The sequence below is a fragment of the Cyclopterus lumpus genome, chromosome 17 (genome assembly GCF_009769545.1).
Source record: "Cyclopterus lumpus isolate fCycLum1 chromosome 17, fCycLum1.pri, whole genome shotgun sequence".
NCBI classification, from domain to species: Eukaryota; Metazoa; Chordata; class Actinopteri; order Perciformes; family Cyclopteridae; genus Cyclopterus; species Cyclopterus lumpus.
In genome coordinates this window covers 7,564,634-7,586,470 of record NC_046982.1, presented here as the reverse complement: position 1 = coordinate 7,586,470, position 21,837 = coordinate 7,564,634, and the positions used below count along the sequence as shown (strand labels likewise).

The window sequence follows — 21,837 nt, the reverse complement described above, 5'->3', positions numbered from 1 at the left end:
CCTTAGAAGACTGATGTGTGGGTGTTATGGATTTGAAGAACCAACCTGGTTTTATATGCACTTTATATGCAATGTTTTATAGACAAGTCATTGGGTCAAAAATAAAGGTATAACGTGGCATTTAATGTGTCTGCCATTTCAGAGGATGCACGTTTTCAACTCAACCATAATCTCCTTCGTAAGGTCTACGACACAAAGGTACTCCTCCGTCATTATGACCCTGTTAAATGGGGTATAAAATCAAGCAGAATGGCTGTTGGACTGCAGGCTTCCATTTCAGGGCTGTACTGTGCAGTCTTGCAGCTCCTTAGTGTCAGACATTATCACCGCCACTACCCTCAACCTCACCCTGCCCCTTGTGACAATTACTGCCCTACCTCCCTATTCAGCACGTAATGAGAAAACTGACTGATCGATTTCTGTCCGGCCAGTAAAAGAAGCATTTGGGAAATATAGCAGAGACCAGACTCGGAGCCACGGAACTGCAGCATGTCCGGAGTATGATTTATTCATTTTCTTTGGTGTTAATGGAAGATCATTTGCATGTGACAACAAATATTACATGTTTGATGCAAATTCAATTTGCATACATATGTTTGGTTTAGGGCTGCAGTTAAGAATTATTTTCATCTTTGATCAATCTGACGGCAGTTTTTTTCTGATTAAACGATTCATCGTTTCGTCTGTAAAATATACACATTTCCCAAAACCCGACTGGACAAACTAAATATTATTTTCTATGGTATAGAATTCCAAGAAATTATTTTAAATATTCACATTTGATCAGCTGCAACTGGTGAGTTATTGGCATATTTGCTTTTAAAAACTAAACAATAAAGTACTCCACCAATTTAGCGTAGCACTCCAATAAGATTGTCCGACTCACAATGAATAGTTTAAATTTAAAAAAGGGTCAACATTGATGCAGCAGAACCAGAGATATAGGCTATGGTCTTTTTTGTATTTCTTATATTGTATCACTGTTTTTATTCCTTTCACATTCTTTGACCTTTTCAAAACATGGCGGCTTCATAACCCACAATGCAACTCATCAGCGAACAGTTTGGCTGGAGATTCGCGTGCCATGCTAGCAGCGAAAAGTGTAGCCTCGAGAGATGAGGAGCGGGCTACAGAGGTCGAAGACCCAACCAACGACGACTCAAGTGACATCACTCGAGGCAATTTTGCACAGTTCTCTTTGGAGCCCCAAAATACTTTATGCAAATATGTATCACATTTGTAGTAGTCCTCCACCATGATGTGTACACCGACTTTGAAGGGGGACATTGGGCATGAGGTCCCCTTTAATCAATTATAAAAAGAATGGTTGTGTGTGGATGTTTAAATACAGGTCAGACTGAGGCTTCAGTACATTTGCTATAAATACGTGATACAACAAAAGGCTTGTAAAAGTGCTTCCCACAATCTAATAAATTCCTTTTGATTTATTATTCCTTTGACTGATTACAAGGATGTAAATATTCCGCAGTAAAATATATAGTCCGGGTGACAGAGTGTCTTCCACAAGCACCGCCATGCTGTCCTGTTGGGTCAGAGCTTCACTGCCACTCACAATTATTTATTAGGCTACATATTCACTCTCTATCCATCACCGTGCAGCCACCCGGTCCGGTCACATCTCTTTATGTTTATTACAGTGTCCCACCTTCCCGAGGAGGATGATTGACGTGTTCGGAGAGGACCGAGGTGGGACTTGCGCGCTACTTCTTCTACCAATCGTGGCTCGAGGGGGCGGAAGCTTTCCATCCATACTCTGATTATGAGTCAGTTACCAGACATAAGCGGAACAATAACACTTGGTGGTTACTTTGTATCCAACACCTTCAAAGGCAACTTGAGTCTTCGGCGCGTCCAGGTCTCGAGCATCTGCATCGGAGGTTTTACGGCGAGAGGAGCTCGACGCGCTCCACTTTTAATCAGATTAGGAGCCCTTTAATGTTCAAGAGTGTTTTTCTTCTTCTTCTTCTTCTTCTTCTTCTTCTCCTTCTTCTTCCTTCCCTACAGTAGCGGTGCAGGAGTGGCTAAAGCCAAAAGCAGCGATTCAGATCAGATTTCACCTAAACCAGCTGGGAGAGACACCGAGAGAGCGAGAGACACCGAGAGAGAGAGAGAGCGAGAGAGAGAGAAAGAGACACCGAGAGAAAGAGAGAGAGAGAGCGAGAGAGAGAGAGAAAGAGACAACGAGCGAGACACCGGGAGAGAGCGAGAGAGAGAGAGAGAAAGAGACAACGAGCGAGACACCGAGAGAGAGCGAGAGAGAGAGAGAGAGAGAGAGAGAGAGAAAGAGACACCGAGAGAGAGAGAGAGAGAGAGAGAGAGAGAGAAAGAGACACCGAGAGAGCGAGCGCGCGCGAGAGAGAGCGAGAGAGAGCGCGCGCGCGAGAGAGAGGGGTTGGTGGTAGGGTTTGTCAGTCTCCCTCCTCCCAAATCCAGAAAAGCTTACCAAGGAAAAAAGGAGGAGTGTCTGGGCTGACAGAGACGCAGAGGAATTTCCGAGGATATTTTCTTCTTCTTCTTCTTCTTCTTCTGCTTCTTCTTCTTCTTCTCCTCCTCCTCTCCCCCCTCCTACGCCCCCTCTCCACCTCTTGATATAAAAAAAATTAAAAGTTGGAGGCGAGGCAGCGGGGACCGTGGTCAATGATGGACGAGCAGCCTCGGTTGATGCACTCCCACGGGGTAGGCATGGCCGGACACCCCGGCCTGGCGCAGCATATGCAGGATGGCACGGCGGGGACGGACGGAGAGGGGCGAAAGCAGGACATCGGAGACATATTACAGCAAATAATGACCATCACAGACCAAAGCTTGGACGAGGCGCAGGCGAGGTGAGGCCGTAGGAAAAAATAGAAACAAAACACTTGTGGTGTTAACAAGAGAGCGGCGATATTAGCCAACGCTGTCGGGGATGGAGGGGGGAGATTACGCCTCTAAATGAACGCAATTACGCCCAAATGTGAGCCGCGACTGCGAGAGAGCGAATACAAAAAGACCAAAAGGAATTTACGATTCATATTGGATTATTTGAAAAAAAACTTTTGGGTCCATTTTTTTATTTTACATTTGTATCCCAACTTTACATTATTGCACAATTATTGTAGATTATAGGATGATTGGTTAAGCGAAGCAGTTTCCGGGACACTTTTACCTTGTTACAAAGATGTTCACCTCGTTAAGCCTGTGCTATGATCACATGTTGCAGATCCTTTCCTGTAGTTTATGAAGAAATTGCAATGCAAAATACGTTTGAGGCATGTTACAGGTGTAGTGATGCTGAGTTGTGTTGCATATTATATTAGTATTATTGTTTTTTATTCTAATTGTGTATTTATGTGACACAAATAATGACATGCAAAGGCTGTGGATCCAGTTGAAATGTGATGCATGTTTTTATTGACTTTGGTTTATATAAATTAGCCTGCTAGAGAAACAGTAGGAGAATCTGAGAAACAATCGTCACGGAGATATGTTGGTGATTTAAGAATGCTCCTCCACTCTCTTTGTGGCTTTGTTGCTATTTCCACTTGTTTGAATATTGATCTGGAAAGGGGTGTCCTTGTCCTCTTTTTAGGAAACATGCACTGAACTGCCACAGAATGAAACCTGCTCTCTTCAACGTCTTGTGTGAAATAAAAGAGAAAACAGGTAAGTTTTTTTTCTTTTATTGTTTCTTTTTTTTTGCTGGATTTTTGTTTTGCTTGCTCTTACAGAGAATACCGTCATCTCTGTGGACTACTAGTGTATTCCCAGTGTCGTAGCATCGCCTCTTTTCTTTATCTGGCAAAAGAAACAAAACAGATTAGGATCATTGTGACATTCCTCTCTTAAGCCCCCCTGTAAATCTATTGGGCCTGGAAAATATTTTTCTTCTGATTTGTGATACGTTCTCCCTGTCAAACGTCACACGCCATGCATGTGAACAGCATCGGCCCCAGATGAGGGGCTGTCATTGGACTGGAGTGTTTTCATGCCGACATTTGGTCCTTTTTGGGGCCGGGCTTTCTCACCCCGCCACGTCTGTTTTCCTTGGCCGGGATTTGATGGTGTTTGCTAAGTGAGCTGTTTTTAATTGCAGAGGCAGGTTGGAGGGATTTTTCTGTTTATGTTTGCAACCGGGGTCAAAGTCATGAAAAGGAATGCGTTGAATTATTACTCACTTAAGAGCAGATTAAAAGAGGAGCAGCTCGCATGATGAAAGCCTGTGAATATTCTCCAAGGGACGGGGCCGAGCGCTGTCTGAGAGGAGGCTTTTCAAGGGAGGAAATCAAACGAAAAAAAAAAAACCCCGATCCAATACAACCTTATCTGTGAACACAACGCTGAAGCTGTCTTTGAGGCTGTTGAGATAGCCTTGTCGCTTCGTCTGGTCGGTTGCATTCTCAGCCACGGCGGTTAAAAATACACACAGGGTCGGTATGGAGCCAATACCATTTTCATGTTGCATGAGCTCTTATTCGCGGACATTTCATTCTCATGAGTCAGAGTTTGGCACAGGTTTTTTTTCTTGAACCCCCCCCCCCCCCCCCCCCCCCCCCCCAAAAAAAAAAATTGTAGAAGAAACCAGTAGACACTTTGGGATTTTCATCAGATTTAAAGGTTAAAGTGCTCTCTGTGAGGAGGAAGCTACAGTAGGTTGGGGCCCTGTTTCTAAACTGCAAGGCTTGGAGAAGTGTGAGAGTAATGCCTGGCTCTTTGTAAACTGTCTGGCGTCTCCCTGGGTTCAACCAGAGTTCGTTTCCAAAAAGAAGAACAAAGTGACTTGGACCTTTTCCTGGCTTTTCCCCCTGCCTCTCCTCTCTTCCCACCGTTCTTGGCAACCCGGGACTTCGCAGCGCTTGTGACGAGAGAGAGGCTCCCCTCAGCCTGCAAATTAGGACCAAGTTTGGATATGAACATATTTCAACATAGTTTATACCTTCTCTTTTTTCTTCTTTTGAATCAGCTTTTCTGTTGTTGTTGTTGTTGTTGTAGTCGTTTTTTTAAACTCCCAAGTGTTTTTGAAAACGAATCAGCGAGCCCTAAATAACCATGTTGTTTTGTTGAAGACAGAAACGCGTTTAAAAGTTAAGAATAACCTGAACAATTTGTGAGGGAATGGAGCCTTTTAATGGCTGCCTCCCCGTGTCCTCCCTGTCTGCGTTTGAAGAGCTGAGCTGCGGCTCATCATCGCCCATAGGACGTTTGTGCACACAAAACCGAAAATCCTTTCACTGCAGTGACAGGGGGAAATGACTCAAACCTTCACCATGGCATTTACAGCCAAATGTGCTGAGTGCAGTGTATGCGAGCGGGGTACAGCCTGTAATTTGTCAGGCTTTTTTTGGGGGTAGTATTCTTTATAAAGAGTCAGCCTCTCCGCGCTTTTTACATTGTTGCAGAGTGTCTCTGGGAACAAGTGTGAGCAGGAGACGAGTGCAGCGGTTCAGGTTTGAGGCAGCCCTTCCCTTCGACCTTTTACTAAAAGAGTGGAGGCATTTCTTTCCGATCATATATCATTTGTTGCATGTAGTTATTCGCCTGCGTTGCATGTACCTCTTCGCGGTACAGCGGTGGTGTGGGAGTGTTGACAGCAGCAATATGGGACATTGCAGCAATGAGGTGTCCATTGGCGAGCAGCTGACAAACAAGGCGGCAGTGCATGCCAATAGCAGACAGAGCAGGCCTTAACTGATGACCCCACCCCACCCCACTCCCTGTATATTTGTGCCGGGGTCGGGCCCGTGTCACGGCAGGAGAGTATTTAGCAAGCTTAAACAAGCTCAGGTTCGCATGCTGGCTTATGGAAAACCAACGGCGGAGGTTTGTGTTACAACTCACAGACGTTCCCAGTGCTGTATTTCATGTTTGCCCAGAATCCTCGACACACACAAAAAATAAATAAATATATATATATATATATTATCATTGTTTCTACAGTTCCTGAGAAGCACTTAGAATTTGTTTTCCTGTGCTCTCTTCACATCCTGTGAAGAGAGTTGGAGAGTGTCTTTGTTTGTGTGGAACCATTACGGCGAGGAAAGCTGGCACGTATGGTTGACTAAGTAAAAGAAGCCAGACACCAAGTAAATGTTTCTGGGTGTCAGATTTCAGGCCTACCCTCTCGCTCCCTCTCTCTCCCTCTCTCTCCCTCTCTCCCCCTCTCTCTCCCTCTGTCTCTCTCTATCTGCGGGCCTGGGACTGTTTCGTCAGTCCACTCTGTGTCAGCAGCCTCACATTACCCCGATGCAGGCTCGGGTCAGATGGTGAGCTCCTGCATGACTAATGTCATCAGACGTATAATGCATTACACCGGTTGAACTTATCAGAGCCTTAGACCTGCTAACCCCCCCCCCCCCCCCCCCCCCCCCCCCCCCCATTTCCCAAAAGCTCGCCCTGCTAATTAGACATGTACACACATTTTTGTTATTCACAGCGGTGTGTTGGTCTAGTCAATTTCAAGTTTTCATCATCAGCACAAAGCAACGTTTTTCTTCTGATAAGTGCCCTCAAAGTGCTGTGTTGCTAGTTGGGTTTCAACTAACAATTAGTTTCATTATTGATTAGTCTGCTGATTACTTTCTTGATTAAATTAGTAATCTTTTAGTCCATAATCTTGACCAAAAAAAAGAAAAAAAAGAAGCTCAAGTGACTTATTCAAATTTCTTGTTTTGCCCGACCAGCACTCCAAAAGCCGACGATATTCAAAAAGCAACTGGGAACAACAAATGTTTGGCAATTTGCTTTAAAAAAAAGTAAAGTAAGTTGCCGATTCATTTTCTGACAATGAACCTATCCATTAATCAACTGATCGCTTAAGCTCTAGTAGGTATGGCTTGAAATAAATGTAAAGGTGCGCGGTGATAAAACGTCAAATGGCTATTTATTGTATTTCCTGTAACATTAACATTAAGCGTTGATGGAGGTGCGAGTTGAGCTCCCATGAAGCGGTGGACAGACTGGTCACTATGGCTCCCAGTGCTGCTGTTTTTCAGTATTTAATTGACACGGCTGTCCATGATGAGTTCAGGGGTTAGTGTTGCCGCTCTTTGTTACTCTCCTCTCATCTCCAGTGACAGATGGCGGCATTAGTTTCCAATGTGGCGCTGTCCTGAAACTAATGGCTATGTCCTTGGTATCCCCGCACTAGCTGGGAGACTGTATATCTGTCCCCGGCTTGGAAGTGCCGAAGCAGCAGTTTATCCCCCCATGTTTTAGTTTCCACGGAAATAAGGCTGAACAGGACTCGGTCTGTTCTCTCTTAAATGACTCGAAATAAATAACTTCAAAACGAGTGCAAAGTTTTCCTGAGAAAAAGGTTGCCGGGCTTTGATTTGCGAGTTTATAGGAAACTATACATCCACTTACCAGAGATGTTCCTCTAATAATAAACATGTTCTATATATTTGTGTAAGTAGTCTGAGCCGGGATCTGCTGATTGTGAGTTTATCCTTGCTTTTAAAGTGAAATATGTCAAACAAAAATAGACTGCATTCCATTTTAACGACTGACATTTTCCTCTATATTCATATTCACTGCATTATCAGTGCAGTTCACAAGCTACAGCGTGTATTCTTTTGCTGTTCCCTGTCCTCTGATATAAACTCACTCGCAATTAGGACAGCTAATATATTATGCAAATGTTGACTGGCTTAATTGAGACATGTTAATCATGTTTTAAGAGGCTAATTACAGCCCTGTATATCTGAGGTGGGAGTTGTAATTAGCCATGATAACAGATCTGTGGAATGGTCATATTCTGCGTGTCGACGTATGGCAAAGGAGTGTGTGTGTGTGTGTGTGTGTGTGTGTGTGTGTGCGTGTGTTTGTGAGAGTATAGCTAAGTCGCTGGGTGTGTTTGTTGTTGTCCTTTTCTTTTTTAGGAAGTTACAACAGCTGTTTTCTGCCTCTTTCAGCCTTTTAAACAAATTACACAAAGTTTAAATTGTGGTGTCTGTCTACATGCATGCAAGTTAGTGTGTGTCCATGCCCTTTTTATTAATGTATCATATAACTAGTTTTCCCTCCACGTGCATTTTTCACCTTCATGGAAACATCATTAAGGACGAGGTTTATCAGTTCACCTATTCCACAGCATATGAATGCATGGCACCTCCATCTATAGTTTGTTTCCTGCATATCTCCATCTGGCTATCAGATGCAGAAGTACTGGCCATTCCATAAACAGGGCTTTTATACAAGGCTGTGTTCTTAGTTTTCTGACAGAGATCATATTCAGATCCATTACACTAAGAATGCCTTCCACTTATCGAATATAAAATTGCTTTAGAGAGGAAATGTGCTCTATGGCGGAGTGGAGTTTCTTTTTTATCAGATGTTTGTCTCTGGTGCAGCTTTTAGTGTCTACAAAACAGCTCTGGTGACATTATTGCGGTTGCAATTGCCTCAGCCATTGTTTTTCTTATTGGTGCTGTTTGGGTATGATTGGATTTTCCACAGTCTGGTGGAATTGCCTCACGCAGAAGGACCGGTGGATGCGTATATATCCTCATATTGTTTGCGTTGAAACACCTGCAGATCTTATTACTGATATGTTCATGGGGCTCCAACGGTGTACTCCCAACTTCCTCTGAATTACACAGTTTAGTTTCCTAGTATTAAAAGTGGTTGGTTACATGCACGCCGTGTCACATTTCTTTCACCCTGCTGTTTGACTGAAGAGTCGTTAGCGTTTCTTACATCAAAAACGTAACCCATACATTCAGATTTTCTCGGGCGCTTTGATCGGGGTGGTCGCCCTGGCAGTTGACAACCTTTAATTTGAGGTGTGGGATCTCATTTCTTTTGGCTCCCTGCCACTACGACGTAAGTGGCGTGTTGGCAGCATGCTGGGGTTGTATAAAAGGAACCCCCACCCCCACCCGACTTCGATGAACAGTCACACGTAAAATGGCAAGCGCTCTTCCCTGGCTGACTTAGTAAAAATGACATAAATTAATACATGCTGCTTAAACAGGACCAAGATTAATGGTTGCCTTTCGCAGAGGCTTAGATCCACTGTCAGTCGCTGCTCGCTGCCCAGATGGAATCAACACCAATCAATGAGGCTCCCCGACTCTCCCTGGATATCTGCTTAGGATGTCGAGTGGGGCACACACATACACGCGTACACATTTATATACGTCCTGCACACTACGCGTTCCCATTCAGACACGCGCTATATATCATGCAAAAACAAACAAACGCATGAATTGCACCCCCGTCGATGCAGTATTTCTGCTCCTCTCTTCAGCATTTCTTCATATAAACATAGCAGGCACATCCTGTATTACTTCCCATACAGTGGGGTGTTCAATCAGGTGCCACAAAGTCAGATGGGGAAGAGCACTGAGGCTGATGGCTCAGTAGTGATTGGATGTTTCAATTACTGATAGTAATGCCATGGTGTAGTGAGTCATGCAGTGCAGATAGCACCATTTATTTTAATCAGGACAGGGGAGAGATGGGTGTGGATGTGTCTCCCTCGTTTCAGAGTAGTTTCACATTTAGATGCAGGAGAGTGCTCTCTCTCTCTCTCTCTCTCTCTCTCTCTCCCTCTCTCTCTTTCTTTTATTTTCACACACAAGCACACGCACGCACGCGCACACAGACGCACACGCTCAGGTGGATTTAGAGTGGAGGAGAGGTTGCCGTGGGTAACGCATAGCGACAAGGTACTCTCTCTGTGAGCTATTCTAATTTATGTTAATAAACCTTGCTGTTGCCGTGAGAGACAAAGGGGCCACAGATGAGCCTTGGTAACCTCGGCACCTTGAGTGGAAGGAAAGGCGCAGACAAAGAACAATGCAGAGACTCACACACACACACACACACACACACACACACTCGAAAAAGAGAAAAAGAGAGAAGAGATATCGGAACTGGAGAGAAAGATGCAAATACTGTGGCGGAGAGCGATGATAAATTTAGCCACATAAAGAGTTGTTTTTGTGGCTGCAAAATCAAACAGCCTCATGCTGGAAATCTTCAGTGTGTCATGTGGTATCTAACTATTTCTGTGCGTGTGTCAGAGTGTGTGTGTGTTGGAGGGGCAGAAATAGGCAGGCAGGCGGTCTCCTGGGGATGGTGGCTGATAATTCCGTGGGGCCCACAGAGGCACGGGGGGGTGCTGCAGTTTTGGATCCCTTCCCTGGACAGATGGGACACCGCAGGTAGCATTTAGCACAGTGTCCAGAGCACGAGTGTTATAGCGGAGGTCAGCACTTGGCCTCGCTGCCTGGCACCGGAAAGACCATTTCAGAGAGGCAGCCCTAGAATCTGACGTAACGTCGACTCTTTCAGGCAAGAAAGGTAACCCTCAGCATTTATGAATCAAGGAAAATAAACACAAAACTCACCACATTGTGCATCAAAACACTTCTTGTTTGCTCTGTCTGCAGTGATGTACGGTTAAAAGAAGAAGAAAAATAAATTAGAAAGTCAAAACTGCCATTAGGGTGAGATCATTTTGCTTGTTTCCTTGAATCAGTTCACATCATTACAACTCGCATCATGAAAATTCTCATTAAACTGGAATTGCTTCAGAAACGCTGTTGATTTTCTCAACCACCAGCTGCTTTGACTTGTTATCGTGGAAAATCTACTTCATGTATATATTAAAGGCCTCATTACTAGACTATAATATTTTTCCAGTGTGATAACAAACCAGACCTTGACATTTATGGTCTCAGTTCTGATGTCGAACGAGGTGAAATATGTTAACTATTTCCTCAGCTAAAAGCGATCAGGATTGATAATACAGCGTCGCCTCCTCGCTGGTTCCCTGTACTGTAGATAGCAGCGTCTCAACGCAAAGACCGAAAGCTGTGGCTTTCCTTTGTGCCTTCTGTCTGCCAGCTTGCCTTCGGCGGTGTTAGTTCTGGACAGTTAACTCCAACTGAAATTATGTTAATTGCTGTCATTTTCATTTTTTTTCTACTTGAGCATAATCAGCAAATTATATACTTCTGTTCATTTATTACCAAGCCACTTTTAACAGAGTTTTTACCCTTCAAAGATCAAAAGTCAGGAGGTAGTTTTGCTCTTATGATGTTATGTGTGTGTGTGTGTGTGTGTGTGTGCGTGCGTGCGTGTTTGTGTGTGTGTGTGTGTGTGTGTGTGTGTGTGTGTGTGGGTGTATATGTAGGTTTATGTGTACAGATGTGTGTTATCAACTATTTGTCATTTTGAGTAATAGTTTGTCATTACATTAGCAGCATTGTGTCAAAAATAATTGTAATTTGCGTATTAATATCACGAGTATCCATTCATAATTGCTTACACTGCACTAAGCTTGAATGCTACATCTTACCGGCTGAAAGGCATCCACGCTAAAGCCATGCAGACTCTGAGGTTTATAACGCTGAGGTCAGAGAGCTCTCTGAGTTTCAAGGCCGGTTTTTGGGGTTGTCCTCCAGAGTGGGATCATGCTGTTTGTGTCGGAGGTTTTCAGGTATATTATCAAAATAAATTGAAAAACTGAATTCAAAGATTAATTAAAATGCAGGACATCTTCCCTCAAAGCTTGGTCAAATTTTTCACATTGTTTGTTTATTTCCGTTTTGTCTTTGATGTTACACTGTGTTGCTTTTGTAAATCGGACACTTTGTATTTGATTGTGTGTGTTTGTGTTTATGTGTGTGTGTGTGTGTGTGTGTGCATGTGTGTGTGTGTGTGTGTGTGTGTGTGTGTGTGTGTGCTCACCATAGGAAAGCAATTGTGTTAGGCTAACAAGACAAGAACTCTCATTTCACATGACAAGAAATTAAACACGCCTATTTCTCCTAAAAAAAAGTATGGGAATTCAAATGATATATGAATATATGTATTCCATATATAATTTGAGATGTTCACAATTATAATAATAACTGATAATATTAAGTTTTCGTATATATTTTGTATCTTTATACAGTTTTGCTTTGGAATCTATATTTATTGAGACACAAAATGTGAGCTGCTCTGTATAGTTGTTAGCGTTTAAATAAAAGGCACCGATGTGTCACTACCTTGTTCAAGTTCTCTTTGAGCCATGCAGTTAAAGGAGGCTTTTAGTGCTTCTTATCTTCTTATTCATGCTTTCACTATTCGTTCACGACATCTGAACCGACGACCCCGTGACTCCACACATGCCTCTCACGCCTCCGGGCCTGGGCAGCTCTTCTTCTTCTTCTATTATATTTTATTCGGCTTGCTGGCACCACCTTGTACCCGGTTTTATTGGACATGTCCTTCAGCACCGTGTTTAGCTGTCTCCTCCCCTAAACACATAAAATTCCTTTATGTTCCTATTACTTGAGTTTATGAAGAGCGTCTTAAGCCCCCTCCCTGCCGATAAGATCATATTGATAGATTGATATTGGGAGAGCTGTAGTGTGATAAAGGCGTGGGGGTTAAGAGCTTCTTGGATAGTTTAACCTTGATAAAACAGTTGTTTCAGTGAGGCTGATTTTGCCCCATCCGTCTTCATCCGTCAGGGCCTCGCTGAAGTATGCAAATGAAGGCAGTAGAGGGAAGCGCCTTGTGCGGTTAAATGGGGCGTTGCGAATGTGCGGTGTACCGCGCCAACGGGGTGATACTACTTACTGTCCAAATTTAGTGTGTCTCTTCTGAAACATCCTCCCCCATTTTCTTCCTTTTTGTCTGCATTTCAAGAATATATAACTGTGGCCTCTCCTAAAATGATTACAGCGGTGGCAGCAGCAAAGCAGTTAATGCTCGTGCATGTGTTACATTATTACAGATTTTAAATCTTTTCCTGAGCTGGAACGTGGCGACTGCAGAACAGTGTGTTATCCCTTTATTATTGTCTCTGTGCGAGCAGTATCTGTATTTGCATGTTGAGGCGGGTTTTATTGCGGCCATATATTTTAGGATTTAGGCTGTTTATTGCGCTAATTAGTGAGTCTTGAGGTGTAAGGGTAATAATCTTTATGATAATAACTGTTTATGCCTCAACACTGCTCTCCATTCACAGTTTACGTTGCTCGGGCAGCTTAATTTGCCTGATTAGTTTTGTACCTACTCAGCAGCATTAGGGGTGGTTTTTTTGCGCGCGCTTGATTCTCCCATTTATCTCATGTGTCGGCATATTGATCGATTCCCCCGCTCACTCATTATTTTGTTCTGTTCTTCACAACTCATTTTCGGAAAGAGAGCCAGCTCGGAGGCCAGAAACAGATACCATGTCTCCTCTCTGCTGTCTGACTAGCCGCCACACACATAAAGCTGTCAATCAGGAGCTTTCCTGCTTGCCCTTTGTTATGGTACGCCAGCTCTGTGGGTGGGTCCTCCAGGGTGATAGATGGCTCAGGGAGCCTATCGGACTGCAGGAAGCATCCATCTCTGTCTGAAGCCTGTTAAACAAGCTTGGGAAAGCAGCCATGTAGTCCTAACCACCACTGGCCTCCACTAAAAAAAACATTAACATTAATGAAGGATACCTTTAAAAGTTCTTCAGTAATAGGCTTGAATTGGATTTATGAGTCAGATAGTTTGCTAGAGAGTACGTCATGAAAAATGTCACTGGTAGATAAATGTAAATGAGCATTTGAAAGGTCTCGGGACACTGTTTCAGCAAAGGATTTCAGCTCGGCTTAGAAACCTTTGTTTTTTAAATGTATATCTTGCACCTCAATGATTTTTCCCTCCAGCTTTAAAATCAAGCAGCATCTTCAGAGTGGCTGTGAGGGAAAGCGAAGCGTTTGATGTTTTAAGTGACTGCAAAGATAAAGCTGCTCATCGTACACACAAAGTGCTGCTGTTCCTGGAGAAGAACACAAAAAGAAGTTCTTAATACTTTTTTTTTTAAAGGCCTTTTATCCCAGGTGGCACTGGCCATTTCAATATCTTGCAACTACCACTTTACCTGTCTGCAAGGTCCCTATAGATGGCTGATGTGAAACCGCCATTAGCCAGCCAATTCCTCAGCCACAGATTACTGTGCCAGTACGTGGTAATCACAATTTTGAAAAAGTTCTGATTGCGCTCCATCCACCCTACAAAGTGTGGCATAAATGTTTTTTTTTTTCGAAAGTCTGCAGTCGGTTGTTGGTATGTCATCATAGTGCATTAGGACTGTCAGAGGCAAAATGGTAGCTTTTGAAAAACCTCTTTCAATCCGTGTGAATGTTAAAAGGATGCAGAAATACACTCGGACCAAACCAAGCAAACAAGGCCACGGTGATTTTCTTTCAATCCGCCTCGGCACTTTTCACTCCCTTGAAAGTGTATTTCTTTTAAATATGTCTAATTTCATCCATCTCCCCCTCCCTCTCTTGGTTTCTACCTCTGTCTCCCCTCCTCTCGCTCCTGCTAACCTCTGATGTCATTAGCGTTGCAGGGAGGTTGAAGGGAGAGAGGGGTTGCTATATTCTTAATGAATTCCGCTGTGTCGTTGCACTCCCCCACCTAGTTAACCCTAACCCCCCTCCAATGCTCAAGGTGTCAAATTAGAGCTGCTGGAAAAGGGGAGAACAAGGAGACGGACAAGGTATGTCTCACCCCACCTCATTTCCTTACTCTCCTTCAGATCAGCTAATACAACCTGATGGCCGTGAACAGTTTCCATGAACAACTCTGCAAAAATGGTTGGATGCTTTCCACGAATTCACTTTAAAAATTAAGAAACTGGTGCTGCAGTTAATAAAAGGTTACTCCTACAGCGATGCACACTGGAAATACAGTTACCATCGGGTGCTTTCACTCTGTTACGTACAGTATCATGAATATACAATACTGCTATGTAAAAGCTCAAGTATTGCATTAAAAAAAAAAGTCTGCACAATGCATTTTATAAATGGAAAGTAAATATACTCACTATGCAGAAAGAACCCTGTTACATGACGTGTTATATTTCAATATATTATTCATTGGATTATTATTACTGATGAATGAATATGTCAGAAGCATGTTAATGTTGCAGCTGTTTGAGTTGGAGCTAATTTGATTTATTCTATATGCTGCTGGGGAGTTTAATATACTGCATTTGTTTCCAGCCTTTTTTTCCGGCTTGTAGCCCTTAAAGTGACACGCGAGTCTCTCTGCAGCATGTTGCTCATGCATTTCCACTAAAGAGGGATTTTCCCTCTAAACGGCTCACTTTGTTTGATTTCAATGATTGTTAGCAACATAAGAAATAAGTCAATCATATATATAAGAGAGTATGTAAATTATATAAATCGAAGAAGCTTTCCATTCCTCTGGGAACCGCTGATCTGGTTAGAAATATGAATTACTACAACATTTAAATACGTGTGTGATGTAGAAATACCTCAGAACAGCACCTGAATAATTACTTTCCACCACTATCAGTCATTTTATAATTTCTTCAATCGCCGGTGCCCACCGGACTTTATTTTCAATTCGAGGTGGAGATCTCAAAGCTTCCAAAGATACCAATTAATATTTCAATTTGATAAGATAGGACAGATTGGTCTAAATATTTCACCTTCACATAATAGTTGGAACAAACTGATACGTAATATATGTGATACAATCAGACTTAAAGGCGCTTCAGGGGAAATAAAAGGAGGCCGTGGATATTAAGAGCGTGACCTCGGCTTACCTCGTCTACATTTGTTCGAGTTCACGACTTCCTTCTGTCTCCACGTGAAGTCCTTTCGACAGTCTCCAGAGGGGAGGGCTTGAACTCACCGTGTGTAATGTAGGTGGTATTGCAGAGTGATAGCGGTAGTGACAGTGATAACATATCAGACTCCTCCGTAGCTCTGCAGAGAAACACCTCTCCATGATGTCACATCCTCTACTGGTCGGTGATCCTCAGGAAGGAGAAAAGCACACCAGCCGGCCGAATAGGCGCGAAGATGCAAGCTACATCGCCGGTAGCGTTTTTTTAAATTTTTTTTAACGATGCTAAAGTGTTTCAGGGTGGATTTCGCCTGTGAGCCCGAGCAGAGTTGTTGTTGTCTACTTCACCCCGGCGTTAACGGTTGATAGTCCTGACTCAACAGAGAGCCGACATTCCCCCGTGGCTGTGCTTACTCACTCCTGAGCCCGGCGTTTAGTTTTCCTTGGCAGACCCAGGCCACAGCTCATTAGACTAAGAGAATGTGCCTGCCTTAATTAATGATATGTAAATATCCTTGAATTGGCCACATTTGCATATTAAGAGAGATTTGTGGAATCTGTGGAGTAATATATTTTAATTAGGGATTAATTAAAAATAATGGGAATTTCATTTCGCCTGGCAGGTTGTGTTTGGTGTGAAGCGTGTGTCGGGGCCCAATCTTTGAGCGCCGAGGCAGCGACAAACATGTGAAGGAAGCGCTGCTCTTCCACCCCGCTATCTGTGCTGCATACAAACATGTGCGTGTGTGCCCTCAAACACACACACACACACACACACACACACACACACACACACACACACACACACACACACTCACTGGCATCACATTCCTTGAGATGCCAGAGCCTTCCCAGGGGGTCTTTACAAAGCGCAGTAGCTTTGTAAAGAGGGTGAGGATGGTGGGCGGGTGGGGGTGGTGGGTGGGTGTGTGTGTGGGGGGGGGGGGGTTGGGTGGTGGGATCCAGCTTGAACACCCACGATGTGTTTTTGGGGATGGTCCATGTTTGGCTCAATTTCATCTCCTCTCATCGTTCTTTTTCTCTTTTTTTTTTGTGTAGTTGGGGAATGGCTCTCAGACATGGAACACTAGTTATGTTGGCAATTATGTTAATGTAATGCCATTAGGCCATGATTGTGTATGAGCGAATGGGGAGAGAGGGCACGTATTCAGAGACCCGAGTCAATGTCTGCTTTGATCCACATCTCGGTTACACTTTGCCAAAACAATTTCCAACGTATTCTGTAGTTTTTCACTCAATAGATCTTTAGTAGAGCTAACAGTTTGACCTCCATGTCAGGGGTTGTTTCATCTCGGGCTATTTGTACTGGGTAATGATGTACTGAGTAGGTTTTTCTCTTGACAGCTGTGAACATATATCTGAATAGAGACAAAGAAACCATCTGTCATCAGCATCGCTAATAGCACTGATAGCACGGCCACTATCACGGCATCTCCTAGGTGGAAATCATCCGCATTACCACGCATCAAGGCTGCTTCCTGCTTCCTGATGCTCCTCGCAGCAGCAGCATCACACGCAGACGCACTCTTCTCTGTTTTCTCTTATGAAGATTTCTGATCCTCGTTTTCGGTCATTTTCATCGAGCAGAACGATGCGGTAAATGTCTGTTTTTCTCCAAGCCGGGCTCAAGGCAGAGAGCTCCTTTGGCATTTGTGATGTGTCGTCAGCGCGCTGATGTTATTGATCCAGGACCTTCCGAATTCATTAGAAGATCCAGCACAACTGTGCTGCATCTTTATTTATGTTGCTGCCCCCTCCCTGGCCTGCCTCTCTCTCTCTCTCGCTCTCTGCCTCACTCCCTGTCTGCCTTCCTCTTTCATCCTCCATGCATTATTCTTTTATTATTCTTTTACAGCTGCCTTATCGCCCGCATTTTGGTGAGGATAAGACCTGTCATCTTTGGGTCTTGTCTGGGGGGATGATGGGAGACTTCAAGGGGGAGGAGGTGGACGAGAGGGAGGAGGATGGGTGTTAAGAATGCCTGCTGCCCCCCCCCCCCCCCCCCCCCCCCCCCCCCCCCCCCCCCCCCCGCTGCCTGAAATGGACCTCCCTCTCTCTCTTTTCTCCTCCTCTACCTTGCTCTCTTTCACTCTCGCTCTCGCTGTCTCTCTTTGTAATGAGAATCCCTCCTTAATTGAGGGAGCTGCAGCGATCTGGCCGAGGGCGGCAGGGTTAGATTGTGATACTGGCTACGTGACCGTTATGCTGATAGAGGTGGCGGATCAATAATTTAGGCCCTGACCTTAATGGTGGTGTTAAAATGCTCATTCCTCTGGAGTCTGGAGGCCTTAAAGGTGCAGAGTTGGATAAAGCAACGGAGCTGGCTGGGTGTGGAGGTGGGAGTGGGGGATGGTGGTTGAAGCAGATAAGAAGAGAGGTGGAGAAAGGCAGAGAGGGAGAGTGCATTTGCAGTCAGCCCCTCGGTCTGTGAAAGGAGGGATCATGAGTGATGTTTTTCCTGCTTCCACATTCAGACGCACACATTGTCACCAACATTCATCCTCTTAGTATCTACATGAATGCCATAAGCTTTTCTTTTTTCTTCTTCTTCCTTTCTGTATTTGGTATCTGGTTGTAATCCGTTTTCATAGGAAATTCTCCACCCATTCTCACTGATACACTGAATGCATCACCAGACACCAGAAGTGAACAAAGACTGCGGTAACGAGTGGGTTTAATCTGGTTCTGGGCTTGTCTTGTGCTCCTAGCTTAAGGCCATGCACATCGAGGATGCAGACAGCCATCGATTTGATTCTGAGGGACATTAACGTCACGGCCTCATGCGTCTCTCTGAATCTCTAAGAACGGACTCATTCCCTGCTGGCAGGATGCGACCATCTCAGCTCCCCCCTGCTCCCCCCACCCACCCAGCCAGCCAGCCACCCTTAGGGGATGATATATTAGATATAACCAATTCAATTTTATGCAGCCAGGACAGACGCCCCGGGGACATAAACACACACATTTTTAATACACTCCTCACCAGGAAGCCCAATGCGCCAGAGCCTGCGGCTGCCCCGGGTCTCCTCTCACACTCAATTATTAATGTAACGGCCGTAGTGGCTTAATTAAATAATAAAGACAAGCTCACTCCAAAGGAATGGGCCAAGGACGAGTCAGAAAGGAGAGATGGCTTTTCTAAATGTCTAATCTGTACAAACACAAATATGTGACATTGCAATAACATTTGGTTACACAAAATATCTCATCCATCAGCAAATCAAATTCGATGGTTAATATACATGTATCGGGTCACTATTGTTGTGTCTATTGTAGGAGGAGTCATTTAGAGGAAAAGAGGAGGCCATGGTCCATCTAAATTGCTGTGTGAGAGTGGTTTGTCTTAAACCATTCTTTCCCCCCAGAAAGCCCTTAAAAAGATAAATAAAAAAGATCATTTGAGGGAGAGGTGTAGACTTTTGGCTTCAAGTACCAGATCTGCTCATAAATCAGTTGTCTTGAGAGTCGGGTCAAACAAGGGCTTGTGATACCTCAACTACATGAAAAGAATGAGTTCCTCAGATTATGGATTCCTGCCACCTCAAGGGCAAGCCAGAGGAAGCACTCTGTCTCCGCTATGATGAAATGTGGCGTTATCTTTTACTTTGTTTCATTAGATTCACTGGAGATTACACTCTATCCTCAAAGACTAGATTTTCCAGCTTTCTAAGATGAGCGATCTTCTAGCCTCGGGGCAAAAACATATATTTCCAGCTTCCACCCCGAACCCGTTTCTTGGGGTTCATGCCTGTTTTAACTTGAAATTAATTATTTAAATTCATTTTGAAATGCAGGGTTACATTTTGAGTGGCTTGTTCAAAGGCAAAAGCAGTTTTATTCCACTAATGGCGAGAAAGCTCCGCCATTAGGTTGAAAAATAGGCCCATTGTGTGTGTTGACTTGGTGGCGTACTGCGATGAAGGATTGCGACAAACTGGAGTGTTTAAATCGGCGAATTGAAATTAATGCCCTCTCAAAGGCGGCCTTGCTGACGATACATTAAAGCTAATACTCCAGTGAGGTCGAGCAAATGTTTGTTTATATACATGAAATATGCTCAGAGACAATGAAATGATTGGATTTTGCCAAAGCAAACACTTATATTAAGGGGAGAGACAAAAGAAACAAATAGTGATGCAATGAAAGTGTGGGCGCCTTCCATGTTTATTGTTTCGTCTGCGTTTTTCTGTCGACTAATCTTTCCGGAGCTGTTACATTTATGGCCTTTTATTTAAATTCTCTATTTCTCTTTGTTTATATAATCAAGCTTCTTTTTTATTTATTTTTTTGGGGGAGGCTGTTCCTTTCTTTTTGTCTGCCGACACATTTAGACACTTTTAAAGGTCATACCTCAAGTCTGTCTTGTCACATCACTTATTCAGGCTGGTTTTATTTATTCATGGCACTTTTTGATTTTAATAATTTAATACAGTGAAATGTTTCCTTCATACGGCTATAAAGTGCTCGCTCCAAGTGTTGACGTGTCTCTGAAACTATGGTTACATGGCCTCGTTACACGGCACGGACAATCCTACATGTAGAGTGCGGGCTGTAGCTGTCAGTTGAAGCTGTAATGCGTATCGATTGAAATCCTCCTCCTCCACTGCAGCCAAAGGACCTCTCAGGTGCCCAGGCGAAGAGGCTCTCTTCGTTTTTTGGTACTTTTCTTTTCACTTTTTTTTCCCCTTTAGAATTTAATGCCAGCGGCTGAGAGTGGTATTTATTTTCCTCAGACTCTGCTCCGCTATCCTGGAGTTGGCAGAGTGATTTTGTAGAATAGAAACATTATAGACTGTTAGTGTCAAAGTGTTAAATGTGATGTATAGAGCTGGGGGTTTCAGAGGGAGGAGGGTGGACAGGGTTGAGGAGGAGGCAGTAAGGAGGTGAGCACTGCCAGCCATAACTGGAGCAAGGTGCTCATGGGAGAGAGGAGCCATCCACCATGTGAGGGATGGCAGGGTAATGTGGCGGGAGGTAATGGCTTTTCTCAGTCCGCTGAAACAGAGGGGAGATCATTAGGGGCTGCCGCGCCGCACCGCGCCGTCCGTTTACCCCGACTCTGCCAGTGACTCCTGTCAGAGCGGGGACGTGGAGACACTCATTGTGTTCGTCTGTCTGGTTTTCTTTGGCGCCGGCAGCATTGCTCCAAAGAGCCAAGAGTGTTTGATTATTATTTTGGGCCTTTCTTACCGGGATGGATAGACACTGACACTTTGGCTCACAGCTGCAGTCAGATATTGCCTTACCAAATGCCTGTTCGGCTGCGAAATACAATTAAAAAAAAAACGTGGCTTGACGAAAAAATCGCTCTTGTTGTTATTTAACCGTAGTTGACTTTTTCGTCGAGCAATTTAGTCACAGGGTCATTTAAAAGAAGATAAAAATATAAAGGCAAACAAATGTTTGCAATCTTATGGTGATTGAAAGTCATTACCACTTTGTTCCATCAAGGTTAGGTTTTGACTTTGATTAATTAAAAAGATCACAGTTGTCGTCGTAAATATTGTGTTACAAGCTGCAACGAGGCGCTTATATTTATAGTTCAAAACTCAAGTCTTCATCAAAAGAGAAATTGACTTCAGAGAGTCTGAGACAAAAAGCCTTCAGGTCTCTAAGTGAGCGTCGATGGCAAAAATAAAGACGCCTCCTTTTATTCTCTTCGAGGTTACTGTTGTCTTTGGTCTGTGTTTGTTTGGTTCTCAAATCCTTACAGTGGGTTGACATGTATGTCGATGAAACGCATTATGTCTGCACGTTTTCTTTATCAAACGCTAAATTGTCTTCGAACCGCACATCTTACTTGGAAAAGCTGTGTGTGGAGCTTCACGCTACTGTGTGGTTAAAACGCGTGGGACTCTTTATTTGTTCCCCTATATGCAGCATGAATGCCTGCACTCTAATTATAGGGAAAAGACAGTGATGGCTGGCTTTTTGCAGCCCGTGTTAGAAATAAAGGTGTGCTTTGTGCATCAGCGAGGAGTCCTCCAAACCGGTTAACAGCACTTTGAGCTGTCGGTCGATTTCGGCCCTGGTGAGCCTCCAGCCCCGCGTGACATAGAAGATTGGACGTCATTAAGGTCTACACTCGCTCTGCTGTCTCTGGGTGTATGAAATGGCCTCTGCTGCTGCCAAAAGCATCGGGCTGTTTTTTTTGTGTCTCTCCGTCGCGGGGGGCTCAGACGAGCGGACCCGCACTATTCATCTTGTGGTGTCATTTACCTGCACCGCTCTGGGTTT

At 44.0% G+C, this 21,837-nt stretch overlaps 1 protein-coding gene across 4 annotated transcripts in view; it reads left to right on the top strand.

Moving 5' to 3' along the window:
• Positions 1-2,179: 2,179 nt before the first annotated feature.
• LOC117746532 (pre-B-cell leukemia transcription factor 1) overlaps positions 2,180-21,837 on the top strand; it is a 45,770-nt gene continuing 26,112 nt past the window's right edge. For 3 of the 4 annotated variants that reach the window (XM_034555722.1, XM_034555721.1, XM_034555719.1), the window contains exons 1-2: positions 2,351-2,846; positions 3,590-3,663. In XM_034555722.1, the coding sequence (XP_034411613.1) occupies positions 2,659-2,846; positions 3,590-3,663 (262 nt within the window). In that variant the 5' untranslated portion in view covers positions 2,351-2,658. Of the gene's footprint in view, positions 2,847-3,589; positions 3,664-21,837 lie in introns of all 4 variants that reach the window. The other variant, XM_034555720.1, reaches the window with a different exon arrangement.